Raw genomic sequence first — 23,598 nt, forward strand, 5'->3', positions numbered from 1 at the left:
AAATACAACCTAGCAATTTATCCTTAAAAAATGAAATAATTTTAAGTTGTACACTAATATTAAATAGACTCCTACATTAAAATATGTATTAGACAAAGTTAAACAGATATTATATCATAATTTTGATGAAAATCTAAAATTTTCAAAATATAGATATTTTGTACAAGGTTCATATTCTTATTTATATTTAGCCATTTTTTTTAAAAAAAAATGTACAAATTATAAAAATAAATTTTATATAAATTGTGCATTGCACGGGTTCTAACCTAGTTTAGCAACCAATCAAAAAATAATAATAATCAAATTAAAAAAAAAAAAAAAATGACTTTTGACATACGACTAGTATAACGTAGGACTTGTACCAAAGAACCCAAAGTTGGAATTTTTATGAGCATGTTAGAATTTTACTGTCATCGACTAATACTTCATACGAAAACTAAAAAAAAAAAAAATGGCTGCTTTAATCTTGCCTTGTTTGTATGTTTATTAGAGGTAGAGTTTTCCTTCTCAATTAGTTTCAGTTCTTTGTTAGTAGTTACAGCATTACCTTCAACACTTTACATAATGTCACGCTTAACTCTATCATTTTACATGATCATTTTTGCTACCATTATTCTGTTTCATTGTATTCAGCTCGCAACAACTCAGAACAATGAAACAGAGAGGTTGGCATTGCTCGAAATCAAAGCCAAAATAACAGATGATCCATTGGGTGTAATGAGGTCATGGAACGATACCGTCCAATATTGTGAGTGGCACGGGGTTACTTGTGGTGGTACATACGAGCAAGTGACAAAACTAGACCTGAATTCGTCAGAAATCACAGGTACACTCTCTCCCTATATCGGAAATTTAAGCTTCCTGCAGGAGTTGCGCCTTGACAGTAACAACTTTGTTGGGATGATTCCGGATATTCTAGGAAAATTAAAGAATCTGACTATTATGGTTTTAGATGAGAATATGTTCAATGGAATAGTCCCACCTTCAATCTTTAACCTCTCATTTTTGACACAATTATCCTTAAGGCAAAATGAGTTTGAAGGAGATCTTCCTGCAGGTTTAGGTAATACACTTCCGCGTCTTCAGTATTTGTCTTTAGGCTCCAATCGATTCACTGGTCTTATTCCTGCTTCAATTTCCAATTCTTCAAGTCTCAATGTTCTTCAGTTGAGTCAAAACCATCTTCGAGGTCATGTTCCTTCTCTGCACAAGTTGCAAAGGCTTTCGCGCCTAGTCCTTTCTGATAACTCCCTTGGGTATGGCCAAGACCAAGATTTGAACTTTGTTTCTTCTTTAGCCAATGATACCCTTTTACAATGGCTTCAAATAGGCCAAAATAACTTCAAAGGAGTTTTTCCTGAAATCATATGCAATTTCTCATCCCTTACTATATTGGCATTACACAAGAACAATATAGCAGGAGAAATTCCAGTGTGCATTGGAAACTTAGCCAAACTGCAACAATTTGTGGTTAATGACAACAGACTTTCCGGGGTCATTCCCTCGAGTATAGGGGAACTCCAAAATCTATACTTCCTTTACATGAATGGTAACAGTTTATCCGGGGTCATTCCATCTTCGATTGGAAACTTAAGCAGGTTGTCTATATTTTCCTTGTCTCATAACAACCTTATAGGGAGAATACCGTCTAATCTTGGAAACTGTAAATCTCTAACAACATTATATTTTGCTAATAACAGTCTTAGTGGTGATATACCCTTGCAACTTTTTGATCTCCCGGCCTTGTCTACCATGATCGATTTTTCTGAAAACCACCTAACCGGATCCCTCCCGGAAGAAGTTGGGAAGTTGAATAATCTTCAAAGTATTTTACTGAATGGTAACATGTTATCAGGTCAGATTCCAAGCTCTATTAGTAGGTGCGTTGTTCTAGAGTACCTATACTTGGGGAAAAACAACTTCGAAGGCTCTATTCCTGATGCACTGAGATCATTAAAGGGTCTTGTTGAGATTGATCTGTCATACAACAATTTAACAGGGCAGATACCGCCATTTCTAGCAGACTTACAGTTAAGATTGCTAAATCTCTCACACAATAGCCTTGAAGGTGAGGTACCTATTCGCGGAGTCTTTGATAATGCAACAAATGTTTTACTAAGTGGAAATGATAGGCTCTGCGGAGGCATAGTCGATTTAAATTTGCCTCGATGCAGTAATAGTCCGGACAAACAGGAAAGCAGACAGGGGCGCACGAAGAAATTGATAGTCACAATTCTTCCTTCATTTTTCGGAGTTATTCTGGTATTGGCTTTAGTACTTGTTTTGTTGAAAAAATCAAGGAAGAGAAAAAAGACTAGTGAACCTGTGTTTCCCGATATATCAGGTCATAAAAATTTCCCAAATTTGTCTTACCAGACACTCCTTAGAGCAACTAATGGGTTCTCGCAGGAAAATCTGATTGGCAGCGGAACATTTGGGGTTGTGCACAAGGGAATCCTCGAGGAGGATGGATCAGTTGTTGCAATTAAGACATTTAACCTCGAACATCATGGCGGTTTAAAGAGTTTTATTGCTGAATGTGAGGTCCTTAGAAGCATCAGACACCGAAATCTTCTGAAGGTAATTACAGCTTGCTCAAGTGTTGATAATCAAGGAAGGGATTTCAAGGCATTGGTATGTGAGTACATGGTGAATGGAAGTTTGGAAGATTGGTTGCATCCATCACATGAAACTAGTAATGTCAAAAGTTTATATGATACCTCAAGATATTTGAATTTTCGCCAAAGACTTTATATTGCTGTTGATGTTGCATTATCGTTAGATTACCTTCATCATCAATGTGGTGCCCCCATAGTTCATTGTGACTTGAAGCCAAGCAATATCCTCCTCGATGATGACTTGGTTGCTCATGTGGGTGACTTTGGGCTAGCCAAGATCCTCCTTAAAGGCATCAATAGCAGTCATGCGAACCAGTATAGCTCTGTTGGAGTTAGAGGAACTATTGGTTACACTCCTCCAGGTAACAACTCAACTTAGTGTTCTAATTTATTGCTTTATAATGTTTTCATTGTAATAACATTTGAGGCATGATCTGAATGCAGAATATGGTCTCGGAAATGAAGTGTCTACCATTGGTGATGTCTATAGCTTTGGGATCCTTTTACTCGAAATGTTTACAGGAATGAGGCCTACTAATGACATGTTCAAAGGCGGCTTGAGCCTGCATACCTTTGTGAAAAATGCTATACCCGAAGAGATTGACACGATTGTAGATCATACTCTTATAGAATACACAGAAAAAGAGGAAAAGACCAACAAGAGTGTGATGTTGGAGGCCTTAACTTCTGTACTACTTGTAGCACTTTCTTGCTCAGCTGAAGTGCCACAAGAAAGGTTGGACATGAGTGATGTAGTTGCAAATCTATTACTAATCAGAAATAAGCTTCTTGATTAAGAAAATGTATTAACAAGTAATGTATGTAAATCATCCCCATTAATTATGTAATAAAGTTGAAATCCATGCTTTCATCTAGTTTGTAATCTTGTATGTTTACCAATGCATAAAAAGAATGTATTAATTAAGGAAGGACTCTTCCTCTCAAACTTATACGTAGTATTACTAATAACTCAGTCAAGTAAATTAGTCATTAATCAGTTTCAATGATACGATCATCCACACGAATGGTTATATGAGCCAAATACGAGTTAAATCAAAGATAAATAATATTAGGGGATGGTAAAACACCAACTAATCATGGAACAAATATAATAGAAACAGAACTTAAACATTTTTTCTGCAAAATGCAAGATAGTTGATTGGCGCAGCTGAAGGGCATGTCCATCCTCAGCCTATCCACTTTCCTTATAAAATTGCAACAATCTGGTACATCGCGTAAGTACAAATAGCTTCCACATATGAAGCTGTTTCAGAGTACCTGGAGGCAACTCCAGAATCGTGTCATCCAATTCCTGAACTAAAATTTCACACTGGTCCCAGAATACGTCTGGTGATGTCTTAGCACAACTCTGAGCCAAGATTATTAAGTCCTCAATAGTTTCTTACCATCCAGGATGATTTGCAGCATTCTTTTCTAAGAGACCTACTAAATCTGCTGCAAAAACAGCTAAATCGGAGTCTACTTCTTCTTTGTCTTTCTCAAACCTTTCTCGTATATATCAGCACAAAATTAAAGCCTCCTACATATAATACTGATTTCAGAAGGTAAAATAAGTACTGAAAGGAATCTTAATGTACAACATCCAGAGAAGGTAGTGGTCCACTGGTCCTCGAGTTCAACTTTGTAGTGTTTAGATAATGGAAAAAAACATGAGTGCAGGCTGAGTAATCTGCAAGCTCAATTGACCACAAGTACTTACTCCTAGACTAAACTCAGAAAGAAGTACTAGGAACAGAAGCAAATAAATTAATCTACTTGTGTTTTTATATCCTCCAAATTGGATAAAAAGCTAGCTTAGTTTGTAGAAACTGTGACTTATGCACTGTATTAACATTATACTTGTAAAATTGCAGATAGAAGATATTATGCTGTGTGAAGGTGTTTAGAGGGGCCTTGAATCACCTGCATATAATACTGGAAGATATGCACCCACTCGAGAAACCAATGCACCATTTCCATTGCTTGTTATACAGCAACGACAGTCATTTCAATCTTAGGTTAATTATTGAGGAGTGTCTACGTGCTAAATGCAATGGTTGTGCCAAGAAGTTGTGGCGGATCCAGGAATTTAAATAAGGGGTACGAAATTAAGCTTAACATAAAAAATAAAAATAAAAATAAAAATAAAAAAATTACAAAGTAATATGTGCAGTATTATCATTTTTGTCAACTTAAATTTGAGTTATTAATTAATTTCATTGTTGTATTAGTCTTTGCGTGTACAATGTACCCATCCTTCGGTAACAATGTCTATAAATGAGCAACTGGATAGTGACCCTATTGACCTTTATTAATTCTTGTGCTAACTTTATATTAGTGTATACTTGAATTTCACACGTGTTAGCTAACATAATGACCCTAATATTTAATCTGAGTATGGTCTAGATTAGACTGTATTTTGCGGTTTGGTATGATTTGCAGTTTGAAAATTATGGTACGGTTTACAGTTTGAAAATTGTGGTGCGGTTTCCCAAAAATGACCAAACTACAGTTTGGTGCAGTTTCTACAAAAATTTTAGACCAAACTGTTTCACAAACCTTGATTTTACATGATATTATTTGGACTTTACGGTTTTTATGAGAGAAAGTGTAAAGATCTTGATGAAGAAGAAGGTTGTAGAGAGAAATGGAATTTGAAATGTTGGTTTTGGGGTGTTTTTTATGTATATATATGTGGGGTGGAGTGGTTAATCTTGAGTCACCGTGGTTAGTGGGGTCAATGGGCAGTTACTGAAGTTCATGAGGGAGGGGGGATATCGCTACAACCCTAAACGCTGTGTTTTGTAGGAGGTGTAGGTAGAAGTACCTACTCAAGGTTGTAGATCTTAAGAAGGGATGGCAATGAGTCGGATTTAAAGCAGATTATGCTAAATTCGACTCCGGCCATACAAGAAGTTGGAGGTTAAATCTGACTCCAAATCCAACTCCAACATTCGATCTGACTTCGAGCTGTTTTTTTTTTCCCCTCGGTTAATCCACTTTGAGAAATTGGCCTATTTGGACCTTTGCAACCCACACTCACTGCCACAACTACCCACACCCAAATCCGACCCTCCTTCGACTCGGAGTCAGATTATTTTAACGAAGTCGGATTCAGACTACTTTTTCTCGAACTCGGAGCTAGCGGATTTTTTTCCTCGGATCAGAGCTGAGTAGGGTCGATCCAAAGTGGATTGCCATCCCTAGTCTTAAGAATTAGTCAACCCTCCCAAAAGGCCTGAACCCACTGCCTAAATTGATAAGTCACCAAATCTGATTTAATTGGCCCTAGCCAATAACCTTTGATGGGCCTTGTTTGTGCGATGCTATGGCTAAAGAAAGTCAATCAATACACACTGATATTGGGCCATTAATTTCCTCAAAGTTACCCAATCATTCTTATATGCGCTTTCATTTTAATTTTTTTTTTCGTTTTTGAGCAAATCTAAGTCTAAATGAATTTCTCAAAAAAAAAAAATTAATAAATAAAAAATTAAATTAAATTAAACGAAAAATAAAAAATGATATATATATATATATATATATATATATATATATATATATATATATATATATATATATATATATATATATATATATATATATATATATATATATATATATATATATATATATTTGGTGTATAGAGAGCCACAAGGGCGGGGGTGAGAATCGATCCCAAGATCTCTTAGAATGTATATATGAATGTATGAATGTTTCATTTTTATATGTACATGTGGCTCACTTGTTCTATTTCTTTATCGTCACTAATTATGCTCAAGCTATTCTCGGATATTTCAATTAAAACATGGTTGAATTATTTTGATGTATAACTAGTGTGTAGCCTTGGCGTTGCACCGAGTTGCTACTTTAAAACATAATATTAGTTTTTTAAAAAAACGGATTCATATTTAATATTTATTTATCTATTAGTTTAACAAAAAAAACGGATTCATATTTATCGTCACTATTTTTATATGTACATGTGGGCGATGTGGCCATTATCTTTATTTATTTATTATAAGGAAAAAAAAAATTAGATATTAATTATCCATTATTGTGCCTATTTAAACATGGTTGGTATCTAATTTGATATTAGATTTATGAGGTTTAGTGTTTGAATCTTGTAGAATAAATTTTGTTATAAAGGCCTTTTATATATTAGTATAAATAGGAAAATTAATTTTGTGCGGAGTATGATGATTTACCTAAGTTAATGGATCAATAACTGAAATTATCATTATGATTTACAAAGAATCTTGTTGCAAAAAGAGTACTACTACATGGTATGTAGTATGTTATACTTGTACCTCTTTTTTTTTTTTTTTTTAAGGGAATGTTATACCTGTACTTTGAATGACATAAGTTAGTGATAAATTATCTAGTCTTTGATTTGAGTTTGCATGCATTGTATGTACCTTCTCATTAAGGTATACAATTCAAATTGATCTAATTTGAATAACCCGTTTTTCATCTTTATTGGTTTCCATAATACAATTCTTTCAACTTGAACGTAAATACTATAATATTACTTTTAAAAAAAAAAAAATTATTTTACATGATAAGATACGCGAGATGTCCTTCCTATCACAACAGGGGTGGGATGAGGATCGAATCCAGGTCGTTCCTGGGGATGATGGAGGGAAAAACCGTCCCTCCACTCCTTGATCCTTCAACCTATAATTTTAGCATAAACTTATTGTGTTATTTGAATTGCATTTGGCATGTCAAAGTTTTCCTTCAACAAAGACTAACCAATGTTTTTACTGAAGCCTTTGAGTACGTAGTGACTAACCAAACCATTTAATCCATTCAGTCTGAATGAAGACTTATGCACTTCTGGTATTCACTTTCCAAAAAAATACATGACAAGACTTATATTATACTCCGTAATGTTTCACCCAAAAACTTAGGCAGTCTTAAACTGTTTATCTTGTTCGACGATTATCCGATGTCAGTCAAATTGATGGGGGACCTGGACAAATTACTTGACAATTCTACCATAATAATACAACGTTTTACGAAGTAGTTAAAATATACTAGTAAATAAGGTGGTCAACATTATCACATTGTATTGTAGGGAAATAGAAAATCCCATTATTAATAACTCAGGAATAGACTCAGCCAGTCTTCTAGAATCAAATATTATTCCACAGGAAAATAAGTGGATATTAAGAGTTACTAGAAAATTCTACAATGATCATCTTCGAAATGACCACCCGGTCCACCCCTAGTCTTAATTCTTATTGGTTGATTTTTCTTTTTTTTTTTTTTTAAATTTGGTCAAACTTCTCTTAATAATTTGTCCTTTTTGATTGTTTTTTTTTTCCTGAAATTAATATCTTACTAGATGAAAGCCCGTGCGATGCACGGTTTTTTCATCTAAGGTTTTTAATTTTTTATTGTAATTCATAATTAATTTGTTAAATATAAATAAATGGTAAATATGATAGTTTATCCGTTATATAACATCTCTAATGTGAAAAGATAAATTTTTAATAATTTAAATCCTAAATCATTATTCATTGTTTTACCATATCTTTTATTTCGATAGGATAAAAATTGTTGCGATATAAAATCAAATTTATGCATTGGAATTTTTTCATCATCTCCAATAAGAACCAAAGTCATCCATAAAAAAAATATACAACATCAAATCGTGTGTCGTTACATAAACAGATAATCGTGTGCTATTACATAAACACATAATCAAGTGCCATTACATAAATAGATAATCGTTAAGTATCCCAAAAAAAACCATGTAAGTAATAATTACAAATATAATTTTGAACATAAGATTTTAAAAATTACCCCGGATATTGATGACCTAAACAAACACAAAATTACTAACACAAAATTCGCTTGATGGGGTTTTGTATTGATACGAAATTTTATTTGTGTTGTATGATGCGTTAAATCTGCATGTAAAAAAATTTAGTGAATAAAACATTAACATATAATCGTTAAGTATCCCAAATTAACACGATATCGGTAATAATTACACATACAAATTTAAACATAGGATTTTAAAAATTAAGCTAAAAATTCCTGACCATTGATGATAAAAAAAATTAACACAAAATCATGTTTGTGTCGTATGATGTGTCAATTTATAATGATAGGTATCACAAATTTTAATTTAATTATAATTAACAAACAATTTTTTTTTCTTATCATAAATACTATCAAAATTTATCTTATAATGGTACGTATCAAACTTTATTATTAGAGTTTATCATTTAATATTTTTTTTATTATTGGAGATTTATCTTTTCCTTTATTTGTATTTTTTTTTGAATTCTTATACTCGTAGTATTGATTTAATAAATTTATTTTTTCCTATAATTTTATTTTTTTCATTAAAATAATTTAATTCGTGGATTATAATCTACGTGGAATTTTAGATATATTAAATCTAATTCGTTACCTTAATCTAGGTGGCGATATAATTTTTTAATTCAAAAATAAAATACAAATCTTTTTTCTTATTGGTCGAAATAAGTATATTTCTTATGTGGCGCTCTGAATGCTCTCTAAAATGCCTACTTTATTTATATATATTAGATTTTTCGAAAATCTGTTTTTTTTTATTTTAATAATTATTATATTAAAATCTGCTTGTAATTATATAATAAATAAAGATTACTTTAACAAAATTAAAAATCAAAATATTGTTCTTGTTCTAATCTTCTTCAATATTCTTCTTCCATGGATGAAAATAATTATCAATATCAGAATATTTATCTCTTAAAGGCACTCACGCATCAATGGAGATTGAAAATATGCCTTGATCAACATAGTATATGTGAGATTTGAGTTCACTCGAAATTGGGATTCGTACAAATTTGGATTCAATTTAATCCTAAAATAATACATACTTGTATTAATTAGACAATCGCAATCAAGGTCAAGGATGCATAATCAGCAATTATGTTTTGTGAAAATAAAAATAAATAAAAAATTAAAAAAAAAACATCAATTTTTTATAATCTGGGTTCGTGAGGCAAATTGGAGAAGAAACCATTTTTTTTTTTTTCGAAACATGTTTGATCCAAAAAAACGGAGATGAAATTTTAAAACAAGTTTGTGTATAAGGTATTCACCAATTTGCTAATAGGACATTACCTATGCTAAACAGTTTTTTTTTTTTTAAATCGCCTATGATCCTAAGGAGTTTTGTAATTATATATATTGAATGTTATGATTAGGAATTTTGTAATTATATTTATGTTATTATCAACAAATAATTTTCATTAGATTATTGATGCAAACTCAATTAACAATTAATAATTTATCTGAATTACAATGAAAACTTTAACATGTTTTAATAAATAGAAGGTTATGATCGTATACATTATAGTCATTACATTATGAAATAATATGCAAAGCTTATGTCGTGAATTATTTATTTAGAAATATATCAACAAGTGAATTACATTATTTATTTAAGGATTTTTTGTGAAAAAACTACCTTTTATATACAACTTTTTGTGAAAAACTACCTTTTAAAAAAATTTTTGTAAATGACTACCTCTTTTTTAAAAAAATGTTGTAAAGGACTACCACTTGCCGAAATATGGCCATTGACTCACTTTTCCGGCATTGACCACCCACGTCCCGGTCATATGACTTTTAATTTTTTTTCTTTATTTCTATGCATGCACCACCAGCATTGCCGCCAACTTCACCACCGCCCCACCACCACAACACCTCCGATCCACCCACCTCAAAACTCCCTTACAACCGCCCTCACGCATCCCAAAACCAACCCCACCCCACTTGAAACCGCCTCCACCCCGTCGAATCCAACACATGCCCTAAATCGCTCCGCAATTCTGCGACCCTCAAACAGCAACATCAATAACTTCCTCAATCGAGGAAAGGAAGGGAAGGACGATTCTGGTTTTTAGGGGGACAAAGAAGGGTGGGCGGGATTACGAGGGTGAGATATGCGCGGGTGGGATGAAATTTAACCGGAAATTGAAAATTTATTTGAGGGGTGGCCGAAAATCAAGAATAGGGGGAAGGGTTTCGAGGTGTTCGGGGGAATGATGAGCAGTAAAATGAGGTTGGCAAGGAAAGGGATGCCAGATTTAATGGAAGTGGGGGTAGGGAAGGGAGTGGACGAAAATTGATAATCTATTTGAGAGCTATAAGAAGGGGTAAGGAGCACTGCAGGGGGTGGGGGATGGTCGGAAATTGGAAAAGGGAGGCGGAGGGGCAATAAGTGCGACAGTAGGAAGTGTGTAGGGGTAGTCGGAAACTGGACAAGGGAGGGGGAGGTGATGGCGAGGGGTAGGGGTGGTCGAAAACTAGAAAAGGGAGGAGGATGAGGGGTTAGGGTGGTCAAAAACGATAAAAGGCCGCCACGTGGTCTAGTCAACGCCGGAAAAGTGAGTCAACGACTAGATTCCGGCAAGTGGTAAGCCCTTGCAACATTTTTTTAAAAAAAGGTAGTCATTTACAACAATTTTTTTAAAGGTAGTTTTTCACAAAAAAAATCCTTTATTTAATCTGGCACCGGCATGATTTTAAAGAATTAAAAGAAAAATATTATAACATAGTTTCCTAAACAAAACTAATCAACAATTATAAGCCCGATTCCGATGAATAATTAATGAGGAAGTTATGGACAAAGTACTAAAATGGGCCTGAAATGGTTTTTATATGCGACCCAATGATCTAGAGGAGGGCTTATTATTGATTATCATTCCTAAAGCAATTAGGATTGACTTTAGTCTTCTAAGAATAATCTAGAAGGTTCTTTTAAATTCTAATGAAATTATGATTGATAATTATATTATAAAGAATTTTATTTGGAATAAAATAAGTGCTTTATGATAAATCTGATTTTAAAAACTGTTTAATGCGGAGTCTAATTACTTAATTATATTGGGAAAAGGATTCGTATAAAAGCGCATTTTGTCTTTTAATCAACGCCAGGCGACAGGCTCCGTCGCCAGATGACAAGCTCTGTCGCACAGCAACAGCTCTGCGACAAAATCAATTTTATTCCGATTTGAATCTAACTCTTTTCTATCGATTTCCGAAATATTTTTTCTATAAATAAAGGGGTAAATTCAAGTTTATCTCTGAGATAATGATGTGTCTATTTTATATTGTATTTTACCCTCGTCCCTTGGTCATAATTAGTAGTGTTTTTGGCTCTTTAGAGCCACTTTTATTACTAATTGGTGTTTTCTAGTGTTTTCGTAGATTTGGTTGACTTTTGCAGGGATTTATGCTTTTGGAGTATTTTCCCGAGATATTTTGGAGCAATCACGAGCACTGGAGAAGCACGACCAGATTTTATAGCCCAGGGCCGGTTGGAGCCATCGAACCGGTGATTAAGAGCTCGGTAGAGGTGATACCGGGGCGTTTGGACCGAGTATTCAAGACCCAAAGAGGAAACCCAGATTGGCCCGAAGAATTGGAGCCCAATCGAAGTCCAAATATTGGCCCAAATGATCCGCCCGGCCAAAAAGGCTGGCGCCCAGAGGAGCGCCCGGTGACGCGCCCGGCCGGGCGCGAGATTATTATTAGAGGTGAAAAAAGGCGCGCCCGATCGGGCGGTGCCTCGCCCGATCGGGCGCGTGTTTATTTAGGAGACGATTAACGTCGTTTTAATTTGTTTTAGTTTAGGATTTTTGTACGGAGTATAAATACTCCTCCGTAATACGTTTTTAGATCGTCTTTTTTTTTGGGGGAGATCTTCTTTTCTCTTCTTCACCACTTCTTCTTCTCTTAATCCTTTCTCTTAGACTTTCTCTCTCTACTTAGTTTTCTCTCTCTTAATCTCTCTCTAAACCTTTGTCCTTATTTCTTTGATTAATTCCAGATTTATTTTGGTGACGATTTCTCTTCCCTTAATCTTAGTTATTTATTTTATTCCTTTGATCATGATTTATTTTATTGCTTTGCTTAGTTTATATTTAATTATGTGTGAGTAGTTTAATTTCTAGGGTTTATGGGGATCTAATAAATAATATGAAGGGGTAAATTATTGTTGTTGATTATCAATGCTAGATTAATTTCCTATTGATTGATTTAATGCTCTGTGACTAGATTAGGCCTATCTTTTATGCATGAGTTTGACAATATTGATTCAAGAGTCGAGAGATGAGAATTGATGTTTAGGTCTAGTTTCAATAGGCAAGTTAATTTATAAATGGTTAAGTCAAGATTCGTGAGATGAGATTTAATACCGGTAAATTAATTGTGTGATTGTAATAAGTAGCGAGAGCCCTTTACAATCTGATTAATTGATGCATTGATGATTGACTATTATTGATTGTTGGTATTGCATGATGATTTCTTATTAGATTGTTTTAATGTTTTACAATTGCAGCTTGTAAAAGTATAGCAATATTAAATTGATGAATCGAGCAGATGTTAATTTGATATTAAAGGCTATTTTCAATAAGAACTTAGATCTAGTAAATTGCGAGAGCCTGTTAGGTCTATGTTGGTTAATAAATTGCGAGAGCCTGTTAATCATGTTATTTATGCAATGTCAATAATTGATTACCCTATTTTACCCCGGAATATTATTTATTGGTGAACCTATGCCCTAAATCCTTTTATATATTATTTTCTCCCTTTTCCTACTCTTTTTAGTTTAGTTTCATATTCAACTTTTAATATTGGTTACTTAAATAATTTAGATTATAATATTTAATTAGGAGTAAAAAGACTTGTTTCCCTGTGGAGATCGACCCTACTTCCCTATCTACTTTAGTTAGTGAATTAGGTAATTATTTTTGATTAGGGGATACGACTTTACCCTGTCAGATAAATATGTGAATATATCTCCTCTCACAACTTATTCATTTTCCTTTATTATTTAAATGATAAAATGAAAATAATAAAGTGACACATAAATCAATGCATAAAGTTGTGAGAGGAGATAAACTGAAATGTTAATCTCCGAGATTAAGAGGTCATATCTTTCCTTTTTAAGATCATCAACAAGCTTGATCACAATCATCTCTCTTCTCTCTCTCTAAGCTAAAGCTTATTCTCTCTTTATTCTTTTTCTAAGCCTATCCCTTTTCAAAATACATCATACCGCATTCACAAGTTCTAGACACACCTAGCCAAGTTCGAAGTTGCCTTCGCCCTCAACGTGAAAGGTTGATAATTTATGAGGAATTGAAAGAGGTACGAGGCATCAAAGTGAGTAATTTTATTACTCTATTCTTGTAGAAAGCATGCTTTGATTATATTAATTCCTAGTATCATGTTAGGATGTATTTAATGTTTTCTAATGTCATGTTTAGGGTGCTTCTTATTCTTTCTAATGTCATGATAGTATCATGTTAGGGATAAAGCCTTGATCTTTATTGTTTAGTGACATGCTAGAGATTGTTATTAATCATGTTAGTATCATGCCTAGGATCTTGTTATTATTATTAAGCTTTATGATTGAGATTATGATTATAATTGTTAGGTTTATGATTAATATCATGTTGCTTGATATATATTATTGTTATTGCTTGATCATGCCTTTTCTGCAGGTTTAAAGAGAATTTGTACTATGATTTCTAGGATCGTGAAGGGGTGTAACCTTCACCCTGTGAACGGTTTACAAGTTCCTAAAACTTGTTTGGGTCTCTTTTGCTCTAGTTTCTTTCCCTTTGGACGCCACCAGGCTTAAGTGTATGATCACAGTGGGATTCAAGTTTGGTATGCTTGAAATATTCCTTACGGTTTTTGGCAACTCCACTGGGGAGGATTTCTATTTTACGGTGTTAAGTTTCTTGGTGGTCCCGCTAGTTCCGATTCTGGTTTTAGTGGTGAGCTTGTGATGCAGCGGGTGACCAAGACCATTGCCCTTATGGATAAGGTTGCTATGCTAGATGATCCACAACGTGAGCTGTTGTTACTTAGGGCATGTATCGTAGTTTCTAAACTCTACTTCGCATTGCGTACTTGTCCTCCTAGTACTTTTGATGCGGCACAGCGCACTTTCGATGGGGCTCTTCGATCTTCCTTGGAGCGTATTGTTACTGCTTCGGGGCCTGGGTTTGGCAATTCGCAGTGGTGGCTTGCCATCTTACCATTTGCGTCTAGAGGGATTGGTGTTTATTCTGCAGGTGATGTTCGTCATTATGCTTTTCTTGCCTCTCGGTTGCAGTCTACTGGGTTGCAAACACAACTTCTACGGCATGCTGGCATTGTTGGTCTTGGACGTACCTTTGAGGATGCGTTGAATCTGTTTAATGGAACGGTGCAGTATGTCATTTTGAGTAATCCTAGCGAGGTCGCTGCCCCTAAATTCATGAAGAAAATGGCAGATATATATTTCACAAAGGTTACCGCTTCTGCAGAATCTGCTTATTCTTTAACTCCTCGACAATCAGCATTGTGGAAATCACGGCAGGGAGATCACACCTCTGCTTGTCTTCGGGCGGTCCCTATTTCGAGGTTGGGTCAGACGATGAACGCGAAGACTTATCATTGTGTGTTGTGCTACCGGTTAGGTGTTTCATTGTTCTCTATCACGACACCATGCTATGGTTTTTCAAGGGTTTTTGCTGGGGATATTTTTGGTGATCACACGGTGTGTTGTGCTGGTATTGTGGGCATTAAACATTGGCATAATGTTGTTTGGGATACCCTTGTTGATGTTTTCTATCAATCAGGGATTTCAGCTAGAAAGGAGGTCAACATTGGGTTATCTGGAGGGAACAACGGGGCTCTCAAACCTGCAGATGTGTTACTTTATCCATGGGATCGTGGTTGCGATGTCTGTGTTTACTTGACAGGGTCTTCTCCATTGACACAGTCTGAGCTTTTTGACTTTGTTCCTGGAAGGATAGTGACTGATGCGGCCAATCGGAAGCGGATTAAATACGAATCCAGTTGTCGAGCAATTGGATATGGTTTCCTTCCTTTCTCTTTCTCTTCTCTTGGGGAGTTAGAAAAGGAGGTTGTTATATTGATGAAGCGGATCCAGAAGTTCTCGAAGACTCAGGATATTGGGGCACGTGCTGCAGCTCATATCTTTACTAGGATCGGCTTTTCTATAGCTAGAGGAGTGGGGGGCCAGATTGTATCTCGGCTTCCCACTAATTTTCTATAGGTTGTATAACTTTATCGGGGTTGTCTGACTTTGTTCCTGGTCGTGTTGTGTCGGCGCCGGCTCAGCGGAAGCGGGACAAGTATGGGGCGTGTTGCAGGGCTATTGGTTATGGTTTTCTTCCTTTCTCCTTTTCTTTGTTGGGGGAATTAGAGAAGGATGCTATTGCGTTGCTGAAGCGGGTTCAGGCGTTCGCTAAGACTCATGATATTGATGCTTGTGCAGCTGTTCACATCTTCAGCAGGATCGGGTTCGCAATAGCTAGAGGGGTGGGGGCCCAGATTGTATCTCGGCTCCCCACCAATTTCTTGTAAATTGATTGACTTTGTAGGTTTTTGAAATTTTATATAATAATAATAATAATAATAATAATAATAATAATAATAATAATAATAATAATAATAATAATAATAATAATAATAATAATAATAATGATGATTTCAGCAGGATCGGGTTCGTCGTTGTCCGGGTATTTCGCGGTGGGTTGATTTCTGCTACTCTAATCCAGCCAGATTGTATTATGGGGAGCACACCTTATGGTCATCTCAGGGGGTGCAGTAGGGTGATCCCCTTGGTCCTCTCCTTTTTTCTTTGGTTTTACAACCTCTTGTGTGTAAAATCAAACATGCTTTTGAGGTATGTCTTCAGGCGTGGTATTTGGATGACGGCACTATTATTGGAGATACTTTGGTGGTAGAGAAGGTTCTACAGTTGATTATGGAGGAAGGACCTCGTTTTGGGTTGCATCTCAATGTGGAAAAAACTGAAGTTTTCTGGCATATAGAAGACCCTCGTAGCAGGCTTGTGGGTGTTTTTCCCCCTTCTATTGCTCGACCATTGCATGGTGTTAAGCTGCTTGGTGGTCCTGTTAGTTCTGATTCAAGGCTTAGTGGCAAGCTTGTGATGTAGAGGGTGACCAAGACCATTGCGCTTATGGATAAGGTTGCTATGCTGGATGATCCTCAGTGTGAGCTATTGTTACTTAGGGCATGTACTGGAGTTTCTAAACTCTACTTTGCCTTGCGTACTTGTCCTCCGGGTGCATTTGAGGCGGCTCAGAGCGTTTTCGACGAGGCTCTTCGATCTTCCTTGGAGCGTATTGTTACTGCTTCGGGGCCCGGGTTTGGTGATTGGCAGTGGCGGCTTGCAACTTACCATTTGCATTTGGAGGGCTTGGTGTTTACTCCGCAAGTGATGTTCGTCACTATGCTTTTCTTGCTTCCTGGTTGCAGTCTGCTGGGTTGCAGACGCAGCTTCTGCGTCGTACTGGTATTGTGGGTCTTGGTCAAGATTTTGAGGATGCGTTGAGTTTGTTTACTAGAACGGTTGAGTATGACATTTTAGGTAATCCTTATGAGGTCGCTACCCCTAAACTCATGAAGAAATTGGCAGATATATATTTCACAAAAGTTACCACTTCTGCGGAATCCACCTTTTCTTTGTCTCCTCGGCAGTCGGCATTGTGGAAGTCGCAGCAGGGTGATCACACCTCTTCTTGGCTTCGGGCAGTCCCTATTTCTGGATTGGTTCAGACGATGAACGCTAAGACATACTGACAGGGTAAAGTCGTATCCGCTAATAAAAAATAATTACCTAAATCTCTAACTAAAGTAGATAGGGAAGTAGGGTCGAACTCCACGGGGAAACAGGTCTTTTTAATTCTAATTTATTATTATAATCTAAATTATTTAAGTAACCAATATTTATAATTAAGTAAGAAACTAAACTACTAAGGTTGAGAATAGGAAGAAAACAATATATGAAAGGATCTAAGGCATAGGTTCACCAATAAATAATACTCCAGGGTAAAACATAGTAACCAATCATTGACATTGCATAAATAACATGATTAACAGGCTCTCGCAATTTATTAATCAACATAGATCTAACAGGCTCTCGCAATTTACTAGATCTAAGTTCTTATTGAAATTAGCCTTTAATATCAAATTAACATCTGCTCGATTCATCAATTTAATATTGCTATACTTTTACAAGCCGCAATTGTAAAACATTAAAACAATCCAATAAGAAATTATCATGCAATACCAATAATCAATAATAGTCAATCATCAATGCATCAATTGACCAGATTGTAAAGGGCTCTCGCTACGTATTACAATCACACAATTAATTTACCGGTATTAAATCTCATCTCTCGAATCTTGACTTAACCATTTATAAATTAACTTGCCTATTGAAACTAGACCTAAACATTAATTCTCATCTCTCGATTCTTGAATCAATATTGTCAAACTCATGCATAAAAGATAGGCCTCATCTAGTAACAGAGCATTAAATCAATCAATAGGAAATTAATCTAGCATTGATAATCAACAACAATAATTTACCCCTTCATATTATTTATTAGATCCCCATAAACACTAGAAATTAAACTACTCACACATGGTAAAAACTAAACTAATCAAAGTAATAAAATAAATCATGATGAAAGGAATAAAGTAAATAACTAAGATTAAAGGGGAAGAAATTGTTACCAAAGAGTAATCTGGAATTAATGAAAGAATTAAGAACAAAGGTTTAGAGAGAGTTTAAGAGAGAGAGAATACTAAGTAGAGAGAGAAAGTCTAAGAAAGAAGGGGTAAGTGAAATTTATCCCCCTAAAACCGTACTTAAACAAAACTAAAACAACTTCCTAATTAGAAACTAATTGCTCGACAAAAGAGTTCTTCCAGAAACACACGCCCGATCGGGCGCGCCTTTTTCTCGCACTGCTCTTCTCACAGCCGCGCCCGATCGAGCTAGCAGCTCACCCGATCGGGCGCGCCTTTGGCCACGCACCAGCACACTCTTGCGCGCCTTGCCCGATCGAGCTAAGCTGCCCGATCGGGCCCTTGCTTCACCTCGAGGCTCGGAGCTTCGATTGGGCTTATTTCTTCGGCCCAATCCGGATATCCACTTAGGGTCTTGATCACCCGGTCCATATACCTCGGTATCCCGATTACCGAGCCCTTAATCACCGGCTCTCACCGGTCTTGGGCTCCAAAAGTGGTCGTGTTCTTCTAGCTTCCGTAGTCGATCCAATAAAGCCCGGGAAAATGCTCCAAGAGTGCAATTTCCTGTAAAATACAACTAAGACTATGAAAACACTAGAACACACAAATTAGTAATAAAAGTGGCTCGAAAGAGCCAAAAACACTACTAATAACGACCAAGGGACGGGGATAAAACACTATATAAAATGGACATATCAAACTCCCCCAAGCCAAACCTTTGCTTGTCCCTAAGCAAAGAGCTCATCAATGAACATATAAATCATACTTCACCCCAATAATCAAATCATAAACCAACGATTCAAGGCAAATCTAATGAACATGCTTCAACATCAATCAATCTTATTCATCTAATCACCCTTCCTCCTTAACAATTGTCAAATAGAGCAAACCACAAGAGCATATAGAATTCAAGACTAGTGCTCACACACTCAACTCTCATTTATGTGGCGAGTAAAGAATGTACTTGATCGCTCTCCTACCAACCCCTTTAATGTGAACAACACCCTCCCAACTCACACTCTCGTGTGTATAAAAACATTGAACGCTCATCCTACTAGTCGACTCGAAATATGCCAAGTCATAACTTGCATTGATAAACAACACTTTCACATTTACATAACTTCTATGCACAAGGTCGGAAGGTCTTTTAAGCTTGTAATGTAAGGCTAGGGTAAAGGTAGGATAAATTTGGGATTAAGTGAGAGAAAAGCTATGCTTAAAGGAGCCATATCCTAATAAAACCCATGATCAAAATAAATGATGATCATACACATCTCCAACATAACCAACTCCAACAACAATCCACCAAATATACTCCAAACAATATAAACAATCCCAACACTTACAATAATCACTCATAAAAATATGATAATGTAGAACTTTGAGTGAAAAACAAACTTTGAACTCATTCTTTTTTTCTTTTTCCTTGAACAACCTTCAAATAGAACAATTGAGCATTAATAAATTTTTTCCTTTTGCTCTTTTTTTTTTTTCCTTTTTAACTCATATTGGAAAATTCAACTTTGAAACACAATATCAATATTTTCCAATCAAAAATCAAAGAACAATAACTCTTCTTTTATTCCCACATTGTGCAAGTAATATGCACACCGCAACTCCCTCACCTCACCAACTAATAGCTCCCCCAAGCCAAGCTTGGGACTAGTAACCAATGGGGCTCATATAGGCTTGTAATGTGGCTAAATAAACAATAAAAGGGCACAAGCAACAACATGGGTAGCAAGAAGGGAACAAATGTATCTAATACTCTAAAGGCTACCTAAAAGAATGAACGCCTTCGTCCTCCTCATGTGCATAATAATAAGTCATGAAACACTACTCATAGTTGCAAATCAATACTCAAATTCATTGACATACCAGGAATTATGGAACTATCACACATTTCCTAACCAAATCAACTAGTCAAGCACTATATTCACAAATAGTTGGACAAAATTGACTCATGTTTAGGAATCCAAGCATTCAAACTTCAAATCATGACCAACAAATCCACAATGTTCATCATCAAATACCAAGAATCAAAACAAATTTTTCTCAAGTATGGGGCACAAGGAAGTATGATTCATAATTCATTGGAACGTATTTTTGAATTTTTTTTTTTTGTATATATAAAGAAAGCAATAAAAATAACCTAAGAAAACACACCAAAAATAAAAGAAAAGGGATAAAGAAAAATACCAAACCAAAATCTCCCCCAAGCCAGAATCAGACAATGTCCTCATTGGCTCGGAAACTAGCCCAGCATAGCTAGTCCTCATCATCCTCGTCCATCGAGCCGAAGCCCGCACCTCCACTGCCACCTGCACCACCTGCACCACCTACACCAGAAGAGCTACCACCAAATTAATCAGCGTGAAAACTCCCCCCCGCCGGTCCCCCGAAAGGAATGTCCTGCCCGTACCTGAAAAAGGAAGAATAATCAGTGTAAATACAACGGGCAGTGGGATCCCTATCGTATCCCTGGTGTGGAGGCTGAAACCAGTCAGGGTGAATAGCGTCGTCGGGAATGTTGCCCCGACGAGCATAATCATCGTACATAGGGTAGAGAGCTCTACCCTGGTTCCTCTCTAGATACCCTAACCTCTGGTCTAAGGAGCCTACCATCCTCCTAAGGTCAGTATGTGAATGCTCGATATGTCCTAGGGCTTGACCTATACTCTGAAGATCCCAAACTGGGTCAGAGTCAACATGAGGGACATAATGGGACATACGAGGTGGAGAGAAAGCCACCTCGGGCTGAGGCTGGGGTGGTGGAACTGGTGGTGGTTGCCCCCTAGAGTTGGCAACTAAAGCATCGTAAGTGTAAGAAAGTTGCCCTGGGGGAAAGGCGGTCAAGTCTGGACTGGGTAAGGGAAAAATGGGCAAGGGTTGCTCGTTCCCAGTCTGAATACACCAAAATGGTGTCTGCTCGCTATCCGGTCTAACCCACCCCACATCCTCAAAATACCTAGCAGTCATGTAGGTATCTGGTCCACATTTAGTCAGCTGGTGGGGTCCGTCGACTACAAAACCGGCCTTTTTCACCGCTATGCGAGTGATAAGGCCACCTAAACGGATAGGGGACTTGGAAGTGGTATTGGCTGTGGCATGCCTACTCAAATGGTGAACTATAAACCTGCCTATGTTCAATTTCCCGAACCCGTACACATAATGTCCTATGACAGCTAGTTCGTTAGTTTGAGCGTTATGAGGCTCGGCCCTACCTAAAAAACACAAACCCGCAAATCTTTGCTAGATTTTTGGGACAGGGTGGTGAATAGGTTTGGTACTAGCATGTTGGGGGTCGGGGGCAGGTAAACCAGTAAAAAAATAATATAAGTCACCCATTTTATAGTATGCATGCCACTGGTGAGATAATTCAGAATTCAATTCAAAATTTTTACAAAATTCAACAAAAGTTAAACTAATATTTCTACTATTTAACCTGAAAAATAAATTAGGCCCATTCCTACTACTAACAACATGAAAAGTGGACAGGAATTCACAGGTAAGTTCTCGGTATGTAGGATAATGCATGTCAACAAATTTTCTCATGCCAATATCATTCAAAAATCGTTCAACAAAATCGTACAAACCATATGATTCTAAGGTAGGGCGGTGTAACCACCGAGAAGGAATTGCCTCACGACCGACCAAATGCTCCAATCGTTTCTTTTGTTCCCGGCTCACGATCCGGATCGTCGGCCAATACGGGAGCTGCAGGTCTGGGTCGTACTCCTCCCTCGAACTGGAGCTCCTGCCAAAAATGGACCTAGCCCTCTTTGATGCCATGTTCAAGAAATGGGTTTAAAATTTTGTGAATTAAAACTGAAAAATTTTTATATGAGAGTGAAGAGGGTGAAGAGAGGATCACAAATATGTAAAGAGTTTTGAATTTGGGTAAGAAATGGAGGAGAAATCTTAGAGAGAAGTTAGAGAAAATTTGAGTTTTAGAGAGATAAAGTAATGGAGATTGAAGAAATGGAGGAAGAAAGAAGAAGAGAGGGAAGAAGAAGACGCGGAAATAAATCACGCCCGATCGGGCGGTGGGTCGCCCGATCGGGCGATCTGGAATATGTGCATGCTGATTCTCGCGCCCGGTCGGGCGAATTTCGCCCGGTCGGGCGATCTAATTTACTTTTTATTCGCGCCCAGTCGGGCGATCTGCCGACCTTAAATTTTGTAGCTCTCGCGCCCGGTCGGGCGATCTTTAGGCCCAAAAATGCTCCCTTCTCGCGCCCGGTCGGGCGAGGCATGCCCGATCGGGCAAACAATTAAGTCCGTAAACGTCAAATTTCGCGCCCGATCGGGCGCCACTCGCCCGGTCGGGCCAAATTTCTTAATTTTAGAGCTTTTCTCTCGCGCTCGATCGGGCGAGCTTCGCCCGATCGGGCCCGAGACTAAATCGGGGATTGTTAATTTTCTTCTTTTCTCCAAAAATTGGCTAACTCTTTTCCTTCAAACCTGTACATACACTCATTAAATTCCCTCATCTCTCCTCTCATAAGAAAAAAAAAAGAAAAGAAAAACTAGTCTAAAAAGCATTAAAAATACGGGTTGCCTCCCGCAAAGCGCTGGTTTATCTAGGTCCCGCACGACCTTCTTACCAAATACAATTTCTAGGACCCTTGGCCTAACGTTTGATCGGGTGGTTTCCCACCCGGTCTAGCGATGTTTAGGCTACGATGCGGCTTCCTGACATAACCTGTGGGGTGCCAAGTCGCCTTATCTGGTGGATCCTCCTTGACTTGGACTGGGGGATCTTCAATGCTACGCACTAAAAACCCTTCTTCGATCGAATGTTGCTTCAATTGTCATTGCGTTCAACACTTGCAACTCGATCTGGCGGAACACTTACCGTAGGCTCGATTCGCACAACTTGCTCGATCGGTTCCACTTGTTCATCCTCGAAACAAAGACCAACGTTGTAGAGTGCTCTTTCTATTGCATCGACTTCCTTCTACCACTTGTCTATCTCATCTGAAAAGGATGCAACACAAGATACCGCCTCCAAGGGATCTTTTTCAAGAGCTTGGGGCTTGTTAGAATAGTTTACAACCACATTAACACTAAAACATTTCTCCTCAGTCATGGAGCTTTTAGGGGCATTAAAAACTCCATTATTCAGCTTAAAAACAATTTTATCGTCCCCTACTGATAGTGTTAACTTACCACTTCTTACATCTATGACTGCTCCTGCAGTGTTAAGGAATGGTCTACCCAAAATAATTGGGGTTTGCATATCCTCAGCCATATCAAGAACAACAAAATCTACAGGTATGTAAAATTTACCTACTCTAACGGGGACATCCTCTAAAACACCTAAGGGGTATTTGAAAGAACGGTCGGCCATTTGTAGAGTTATGTTGGTAGCTTTTAACTTACC

The 23,598-nt window shown here is 37.0% G+C and overlaps 1 protein-coding gene across 1 annotated transcript; it reads left to right on the forward strand.

Annotated features, from left to right (window-relative positions):
• Nucleotides 1–564: 564 nt before the first annotated feature.
• On the forward strand, nt 565–2,815 carry LOC145636734 (uncharacterized). The gene is made up of 2 exons (XM_081688289.1): nt 565–2,634; nt 2,783–2,815. The coding sequence occupies exons 1-2, from the start codon at nt 565–567 to the stop codon at nt 2,813–2,815; spliced, it is 2,103 nt and encodes a 700-aa protein (XP_081544415.1).
• The last annotated feature ends 20,783 nt before the right edge of the window (nt 2,816–23,598 follow it).

This window comes from Chenopodium album, chromosome 6 (genome assembly GCF_948465745.1).
Source record: "Chenopodium album chromosome 6, dcCheAlbu1.1, whole genome shotgun sequence".
In the NCBI taxonomy this organism is placed as follows: domain Eukaryota; kingdom Viridiplantae; phylum Streptophyta; class Magnoliopsida; order Caryophyllales; family Amaranthaceae; genus Chenopodium; species Chenopodium album.